The sequence below is a fragment of the Hydra vulgaris genome, chromosome 05 (assembly GCF_038396675.1).
Source record: "Hydra vulgaris chromosome 05, alternate assembly HydraT2T_AEP".
Lineage (NCBI taxonomy): Eukaryota > Metazoa > Cnidaria > Hydrozoa > Anthoathecata > Hydridae > Hydra > Hydra vulgaris.
The window spans coordinates 6,429,228-6,438,822 of record NC_088924.1 but is presented as its reverse complement, the minus strand read 5'-3'; the positions used below and the strand labels follow the sequence as shown (position 1 = coordinate 6,438,822).

At 25.4% G+C, this 9,595-nt stretch overlaps 1 protein-coding gene across 1 annotated transcript; it reads right to left on the bottom strand.

Annotated features, from left to right (window-relative positions):
* Positions 1 to 1,628: 1,628 nt before the first annotated feature.
* Positions 1,629 to 5,060, bottom strand: LOC136080498 (L-rhamnose-binding lectin CSL3-like). The gene is made up of 4 exons (XM_065797228.1): positions 4,873 to 5,060; positions 4,640 to 4,726; positions 4,023 to 4,106; positions 1,629 to 2,071 (listed from the first exon to the last, which is right to left on the bottom strand). Exons 1-4 carry the CDS (start codon positions 4,922 to 4,924, stop codon positions 1,746 to 1,748), a joined length of 549 nt encoding a protein of 182 aa, XP_065653300.1. The 5' UTR covers positions 4,925 to 5,060; the 3' UTR covers positions 1,629 to 1,745.
* Between the last annotated feature and the right edge of the window lie 4,535 nt (positions 5,061 to 9,595).

The following is a 9,595-nucleotide window of genomic DNA, read 5'->3' as shown; positions in this document are numbered from 1 at the left end:
TATAAATCAAAATTGGAATTACACAGAACAACTTTACTTATAGAGAGGTTTCCTAATGGAAGTTTCCGAAATTTTCTGTACTATCCATGTTTATTTTTGAAATTAAAAAATTAGTAACGTTGCGACATAAGATATGCAGTGGTTTTTACCAGCTCTGGTCCACCAATTTTCTTTAGTGTAACTAAATTAAGCTTAAATGCATTTAAAATAAAAAAATTTAGTTATTGAATCTCTTGATTATAGCAAAGATGCATACCTACTGTTACAAAATTATACTAGCGTTTACAAAATGAATTTAAACTGTTTATAAAACTTAAAAAAAAAAGTTCTTGCAGCAGGACTTTCATAACGAGAGACCAGCAGCTCATATTTTTTGACTGTGTCAATGTCACCATGAATAATTTTTGAAACATCGGAGTCCATAAATTTGTTGGCATTCAGGAAGGGAGATTGTTGCGATATGAGCTTTTTAAGTTCCATGAATTGCAATGGCGCACTGGACACTCGTTTATTACAAGTCGTTTTGCTTTCAGTTGTAGTAAGGAGGTGAATCTTGAAAACGCATTTAAGTCTAATTTAATTATTTAGCCTATAAAAAAAAAAGTTTTAATACGTTTTTTATTTTGTTTTATTTATGCCTATTTAAACCGCGTGATTTAAGCTGTTATGTGACTCTTCTGACCAAATGGCTGTATTACTATATTATAATATAATAAACGTTTATTAAACGTTGATCAAACGTTTAGAATAACGACTTATAATAGTCAATATTGTAAACGTATATATTAAAAGATTTAAAGCATAGATTTTAAATCTATAAATGTTCACAAAATCTATAAATGTTTTATCAAACGTCGATTTTTATTCAATAATAGTTCGCTAAACGTTTATTCCACTTTTCGACCAATTTCGACTAAATATTGACCAATTCTGAACCAATCTGTTTTTCCTGAGTTATTATTAATGGCGAATACTGTAATATATAATTGTCCTTAAGTTGTTCAAAAATAGTCTTTATAAAAGTCCTAATACCTGTATAATTAAAAAAAACTCTTCTTTTGTTTTAATTTTTTTTTTTTAACAAAAGAAGAGGTTTTTATATTCAGGGCCTATTGTACAAGGTTGTGAGATATAACACCCAATACCCGAACTTTCCTATAAAGGTGGTTTTCAAGTTAAAGATTTTTAGTCACTTCTCTCGGTTTGATTATTAGTTTTAATATCTTATTTTTTCAGCAAGCAATCGTTACTTTTTAAGAATTCGTCTTCATTCCTTTCCCCTTCCATCTTAGTATATTCCTAAAATCGCCACTGGTTGTAAAACAAAAACAAATTTTTATTTAGTTTATTTTATTTAAAACCCAAACTATAGATTGTAAAAGATTAAGCTATTACAAAAAATGCTTTACTAATTTTACTAATTACGCCTTAAAAAAGTTGGGAAAAAAATACTTTACACGAGTTTTGCCAAACGAAAAACTCTAAACCATCCACTTAAATTAATTAGGTAAATATAAAAGGTAAATATTTAGGTATATATAAGGTACGCTTTAACTAGATAATATAATGGTAATATATGCTTTGCGGAAAGTTACAAAAGATTATTACAACACAAAAAACAACGTCAGTACTAGCGATAATAATTGTTTTAAAAGAATTATAAAATCATGTTTATATATAAGTAAAATAAATCATGAATTAATTAAATTTTTTTCTACACTGTCAATAAAAAACGTTTTACTGGTTTAAGTATGAATAAAATGGTGTTTCTTTTGACAATAAAAACGCACTTCAAGATATTTATATGTTCCAAAACATGGGTCGCCAAATACTCCATTCGATGCTTCAACAACGCAAGATGACCTGCCTGAACACTTGTTACGAACTTCTTTCAGAGACCTTTTTTGATTGTTACATTTCTTAGGCAAATCCGTATTAAAATCTTTAGAGCATATACGAGACGAGGTTCTTCCGTAGTTTGCATAAATTACTTTAATTTTTCTTCGACCGTAGCAGTTGATTATCAGATTGTTTCCTTCGCATGCTCGTGCAGTTCGTTTTAACCATTTAGCTATATATATATTTTAATTATTTTTAACCATTTAGCTATATATGTATTAGAATTAGATTTTTAAAAATAACTTTTTTAAACACAAATCTGAAACTTTCATACTTTTTTAAACCATTAATGCTATTTTATAACGGAAAAAAAACAAAAACTTGTTGAACAATTGAGTAATGAAGACACCTCTAAAGAGCAATATAATATAACTTCTTTAAACACTAATCTGAAACTTTATCAAACCATTAATGCTATTTTATAGCAAAAAAAACAAAAACTTGTTGAATAGTTGAGTAATGAAGACACTTATAAAGAGCAATATAATATTGTTTTAATATGTAATACATAAATGCATATCTTTTGAAATATAAACTACGATATCAGCTGCAATCGTTGGGTCAAATAGTTATTTAATTTAAAAGGTAAAGATTTTATGAAAATCTTTAAAAATAGTTAGGCTTTATCACTTTGAGAATTAATAAAATCAGAGTTGTTCTTGTGAAAAGTACGAAAATCATGATTACGATTAAAAATAGCAGTTGCACAAGAAGAAGAAATATTGAAAACAGTGAAAAGGTTAAAAGTTTTCATGCTTGTCCAAATCTAATCAAAAATATATAAGTGCTTGAGTGGAAAAGCGTGATTAACGCAAAAATCAATCACGAAGAAAATCTCAAAATTGGAATCTTTAAAAATCTATAAAAATCTTATCACCATAGGGTAATAGCAAATTGTGCAATTTTAGATAATGGATATGAGATCTAATAAAAAAGAAGTTTGAGCTAAAACATTTCCTGAGATTATAGCATAGCCCGAACCACTTGAAGGAGAACAAGAAAAACAAGTTAAAAATGAACAAGGGACGCTGATAATGTTTAAATCAAAGTGAAAGTTAAATCAATCGAGTTGCCAACAAAATGACTGAAAAAGTTAACTATTTAAAAATTGTTTTGAACTTTAATGCCAGCAGGCTCAACGGTAATAGAGCAAAGCCATTTAGGGTTTTAAAATATTTAATAATTATTCAAGACTTAAGAAATGATTTTTAAATACTGTTTTATACTAGAAGTTTAAATGATTCTTTTCACATTTTAAAGACCAATTAATATTAGTTCAAGGTATAAATAATTTAATATATTCAACATATAAAATATGGAACTTTTGCATTAGTATGATATCGCATATGCTAAAATGTAAGTATATGAAATATTGCTGCACCTTAAAATCTCCATAAACTTATAGAAAAATGGTCATTTTCAAAAATTTAAATTTCTTACATATCCTAAATATGTTATTTTTACAAATTCTAAATATGATAACAGGAAAAAAGTCATAAGGTTTTATCATAATTATTGCATATGCACAGTTTTATAAGATTTAATTGTTTTTTCTGTAATTCACGGACCCAATTAACCACTAACGTCATGAAGGCTATTTACGTTTTACAAATTTTAATTTAAATATTTTTGTAATCATATAGTTACAAAAGAGTAACATAAGCAGATATTTTTTTGTGAAACTATTTCATGGGTAGCATCGATCTCGTTAGTCAACATGTTATTAATGAGGTTTCTTTACTTTTTTAATCTCAAGACATTTCAAGAGAAATTTCAAAACTAAGTAGAAAATATAAATAAAGCCTTTTTTGTTTTGAAAATTGTTTGAGATGCATACACAATTTAATTATCACTTTAAATTGCATTATCACTTTATATTGATATCATAAAACTCTACGTCATCATTTAGCACAGTTTGTTTAATGCTTAAAAATAAATTCTATGGGAAAATCTAGTGAAAATAAAAAAACGAGTTATGCATTTAATTTTCCATTAAAGGTTATAACTGTATCCAGCCTTCAAGTTTGTGTTATTTTAAATTACAAAGAATAACTAAAAATAGATATTAGTAATAATAATAAACGTGTTTTAATTTTGTTTAAAACTTAAAAAAACAATATTACTTTTAATATAGCTTTGTGAGGGATCATTATTTTCGTAATTTTCTGATTCTTCTTTGTCGTTGTCTTCATTATCATCCTTTGTCTCTACATAACAAATATTTGAAATTGAACATATAAACTTAAGAATTATCTTTTATGACGTTAAGTTCTAAGATCGGCTAATTATTTATTAGTCACAATTAAAAAAAAAAAAATTCTAAATTTTTTATATATGTAATAAGTATTAACTATAATAAAAAACAATTATATGGTAATTCAAGCATATGACATATCAGTATTTTAATACATTAAAATCTTATGAAGCAGTTTAAAAGTTTTTACTGATTTATTATTGCGATTACTTTTTGTACTTTAATCTAAGTTAAGTATTCAAATAAAAACGAGTTTTTTTTAGATATTAGGCTTTTCGACTGTATTTAAGCTAGCAATAAAAACTGTATTTGAACAAGTAAAAATAGGTTGTGTGTTGATATGTCTAGTTAAAGCGATGACTTTAATCATTATATACTCTACCTGACTTGATTAGCTCACTTGAATGTTAAAACTTTTATTATAATTTTTTTTTTCCTTAAATTGAAAATTTATATTAAAATATAAGTAATAACGTCAGTAATTACCTATGAAATCATTTAATTCGCTATCCTCAAGATTATCTAGAAAATCGTTTTCATAATCGTTGCTATTTTCTTCGTTAACTTCGTAGCCTATATAATAATTACTATAATTAAGATTTATTGCTAAAAATAAAAAGTATTTCATATTAAAAGAAGTAGATATTTTGTATTTAAAAAAAGTGATATTTAAAAAAGTAGATATTTTGTATAAAAAAGTAGATATAATATATACTAACTTATTGCAAATGTCAAAGCAAACAACGCGAACAGAATTCCGAGTTTTGACATAATAGCAGATTTCCCAAAAAATGTGTTGACTTGTTGATGATGAATAAAGTAACAACTGCAACAGCTTGAGTTATTTTTTGATTTGAACTAGCTTTTATAGTTGAAAGTAACTCTGTTTATTTTGCAGATCATCTTACTTTCAGTTTCAAAATTTATTGTTTCACCATTAAATATATTTATAAAAACATTCCTGTTTTAAACATAAAATGTTTTTCTTAATTTATGTGTGGGTGTAAAAAATTTTGAAAGTATGAAAGTATGTCAAAGTTTGGTTATTTTTGTATTTAAAAAATAATTTTTTAAATGGGTTGGTTCACAATCCTAACAAAAATATTATTCAACCCACACAAAACATTTGCTTAAGGATTGTTTGACAGCCCAAACAAAAAATATTTTTCATTAAGCATATTTAAAAAACTTCTACCATATTAAATGAAATATACAAAAGGCCAAAATATTTTTAACAAAATGTTTTGTAAGGGTCGACGTGTGCAGACTTTCGATATAATGAATATGGATTTACTGGTTCGCGCGCAATATCTAAAAATAAATATACATACAAATTATGTAATGTAAAAACCAGATTCTCAAGAGGAAATGGATTCAGTATTGGCACGTTTGAAGGTTTTTTTTCTCTAACCATACCACATTTTGAATATTTTAAATACCAACATATAAAAACGTACCGTAGGAATAATATCCACAAAAACAACATTGAGTTCTGTGTAAAACCGTGGTATGTTAAAACATTGAAAGAACACGCTATTACAGCCAAATATCCTATACTTGTCGCATTAGAATGTAATCACTAAAATATTTTTAACTAAAAACAATAGTAAATACTGCCAATAAGATAAATTTAAAAGCCTAATCAGGAAAGTTAAATCATTATGCATAAGACCTTTGTTCATCTTGCACGTATGCATGATGCATAATGATCTCTTATTAATAATTATTTATGCGCCTGAATTATCATAGAAGTTTTAAATTAAATTAATAGTAAATACTGTCTAAAAGTTAAACTTAAAAACTGAAACGGGAAAGCTTAATCTAGCACGTGTGCACAATGCATAACAATCTCATAATAATAAAAAGTTTTATATGCGCCCAAATCTTCATACAAATTTTGTGAATTAATGTTATGATTACATTTAAAAAAAAGTGTAGTATAAAGGAATAATGCTGTTAAAGAATGTTTATCAACTAAAAGGTACTTTAAAAGTGTATTCTTTGAATCAAAATATATAGCCATTAAGTCCGGGATACTTCTTGTAAAGTATTCTAGGGTTTAATGAAAGCTATATTTGTCATTCTAAATTAAAAATAAAAACATGCATTAAATGAGGCAGTGTTCATAATAAATTGATTAAGTTCATCCATTGCACCAAGTGCGTCTAACTTGACTTGACTCCTTCCATACGTACCCTGTAGATATACATGTTTATACATGATTTAAATACAAAAGTTCTTTTCTTTGAATTAAATGCTTTCGAACCAGGCATATGTCTAATATTTTTAGTAAATTCTCACTGAACACTTTTTTAAATATAATCTAGTAAAGTTTGCTCTTTTTCCTTAAGAGTTTACGGCTTGCAGGCGTATTCACTTCTCTTTGTTATTTTATTTGAGTTTCTCCTAAAAAATTGTTGACGGAACAACAAAACAAAAGGAAATAAAAGACAAGCTGATTATTTTGTTAATTGAGCGTTTATATATAGTTTTGTTAATTTTTTTTTTTAGTAACCTTTTTATTGTAAGCATACTCTCTAAATATCTTTCATGCTTTTTATTACACCGATTTACAGCATTTTTGTATGGCAAATATAAAACTGTATGTAACCTCTTGTAAACTGTGTTTCCTATAAAGGAGGATAAACTTTAAAGCTTTACCCATAAAATATTTTCATTGAGCTTGGTGAAGTTTTAATATGTTTTTAGGATTTTATAAGAGAGTAAAAAAATTTTTTTTTTCCATGTTACTTTTATTTTCTAAATCTAAATTGTCTGTCGTTATTTTTTATTAAGAGCATTATACATAAAAATTAATGTTATATAAAATATAAGCTTTATGAAAAAACAACGCTCAGTGGATTTTTATTGTTAATGAAGTTTTCTATAATCTCTTTTTTTTTATAAGAAACTTCATTTTTGTTGAAATCATTTTATTCGATATACTCTCTTCAATGATATATTAATATTCTGAGAGAGTATTTCAATTTATACTTAATCTATTCTATAAACTACATAAAGAACTGAGCAGTAAAATGACACCTAAAGAAAAAAGTGATCAGTTTTTTCTTAAAAATTTACATAGATATTTAATGTAAAAAAAGCAAACAAACAACAATTATGAAATTTAAGTTTATATAGCTTTATATTATATAATTTTTTAATATAGTTATATAACTTCGATGAAATTGATGGATGTGTTTTTTTTACGTATATAAAAACAATAACGATTGTAAACAAAAAATCTACAACTTAAATAAACAAACACGGTCAGTATCAGATAACTTTAATTTTTTAGGGATTTTCTTTAGGCTGAAAGTTTCCATCATCATATGTGGCTTTTAATCTAATCAAAACAATAAGTATTTTGTTTGTTTTTACATCATGTCAAGGATTTTGCAACTCTCATCCCATTGCGAGGAAATATAATAAAATTTTTAGGATAATTATTCGTTCTGATACATGAATAATCTTTTTCCTCAGCTCTAGTACTATTTACATATATTATGTTCTAAGTGATGGCTCTAAAAAATAAAGCACAAATATCTTACAAGTTATGCGAATAAAATTATATTAAAGCTAAAATTTACATCGAAGCCACTACGGTTTCTATCACAGCTAGATGACCCCAATTGTGAAGTATAATAATCAGAAACAATATCAAAACGCCTGCAAACACAAATAATTTTAAATCAAAACTTAAAGAATTTTAATAAATCAAATCATAGGAGACTTCTAGAGCTATATCTATATTGTTGGTCTTTAAAATATTAAAATGTATTTTCATTTTCTTTGCAACAATTTGAAAAATTCGGTTCTTTAAAAAACTTTGGTTTTTTAATTTGTACCTTCTCTTTATATACAGATACAAATTGTTTTAAAATAAAATTCTTTTTTCTGTATTAATTAATAACTGCATTATATAATTTTGAATATTTTTTTGTTTGTTTTTATATTGTGTTAATTTATCATTAAAAATAAATTTTGGAATTTATTATTTTTATTTTCTTTCAACCTTTTTGTATTATTTTTGATAACATTTTTAAAGACAAACATTTTTAATCACTATATATTTTTTACGAATTATTAGGGACTTGGTGATAAGACTATTTTGTCCTCTCCTTTCCCCCGCTATTTGTATATTTTGCAAATACGAAAACTTTAATTATCATTAATGGCAAACTTATAAAAAAAATAATAAAATATATAAAAAAAAAAAAAAGATCAATAAATGCATATTAAACAGCTACATTTTAATACTCCCATTATAGCACTTGAATAATTTTTTACTCTCGCTTTAACACAATTTAAAATATTTATGTTCTGACTTGTGACTCTATAGTAATCCATATTAGACAGCTGCCTAAGGAGAGTTATTTTTTTACTATTAATAGGTATCTTGCTTTACATTTCAAAAATGACAAGATCCTGGCAGGTTTTTTAATAACTTTGCTGCAGTAGAACAGAAGGTAACTTAATTGCAATAAGGAGATAAACACTTGAAGTTTGCTTTGTTCAATCTGATCGTGGTACTAGATGGTGAATAAAATAATTTTTGATAAAAGAGTTTTTTAAAAAAAAAAAAAATCTTACTATTTATTTACCTTCAAAAAATAAATTTTTATAAAAGTTATTGCTTTGAAATTGAAAGATTGCCTGCCCAAACCAATACCCTTAGTCAATGTAGCGGCACTCTAATTGTCGATGTTTGTACACTCCTTGCATTTTCTACCTATTTGTCAGTTGATATATGTAGACTCCTTGTATAATCTACCTATTTGTTAGTCGATTTAAGAAAAATGAAGGATTAATGTTCTGTTTGTATTATAGTATGTATGTATAAAATGTTTATATTATAAACAACTATTATATTGATATATCGTTTATTTTATGCGGTGTTTTCCGGGTTTTTTTTCCTGCAGCCATAAAATTGCTGTTTTTTTTGTTAAATATTTTTTTAAAAGCATTAAAACATAAAATATTAGGGCTTAAAAACCATTTTTATTTATTTATTCAACTTCATTGCTAATTTGAAGCAAAAGTTATAAAGTTATGATTAATTGAACTTGGTAAATTAAAATTTATTACATATAGTGCTAAAGATATTAGTTCAACAAGAGTTTTAAACTTTTAACGATAATATTACAAAAGTTATCTAATTTTAAAGCATAGAGCAATTTTTTTTAATTTCAAACTTTTTTACTTACAAAAACTATTATAAAGATAAAAATTAACACACAAAAAGGTAAATGACAATTTAGAATTGGCAATTTTACTTCAATATAATAGTTTTATATTTTAGTTTAAATGCTACCAATAATAATAAACATTATTAAACAAAGATACTAGTTTTAACTTTACATTACTTTATATTTAAATTTTCGGAACAAATACTTTTTATAAAATTAAAGGTGACCTAAATAGTACCTAATTGCTACTCAC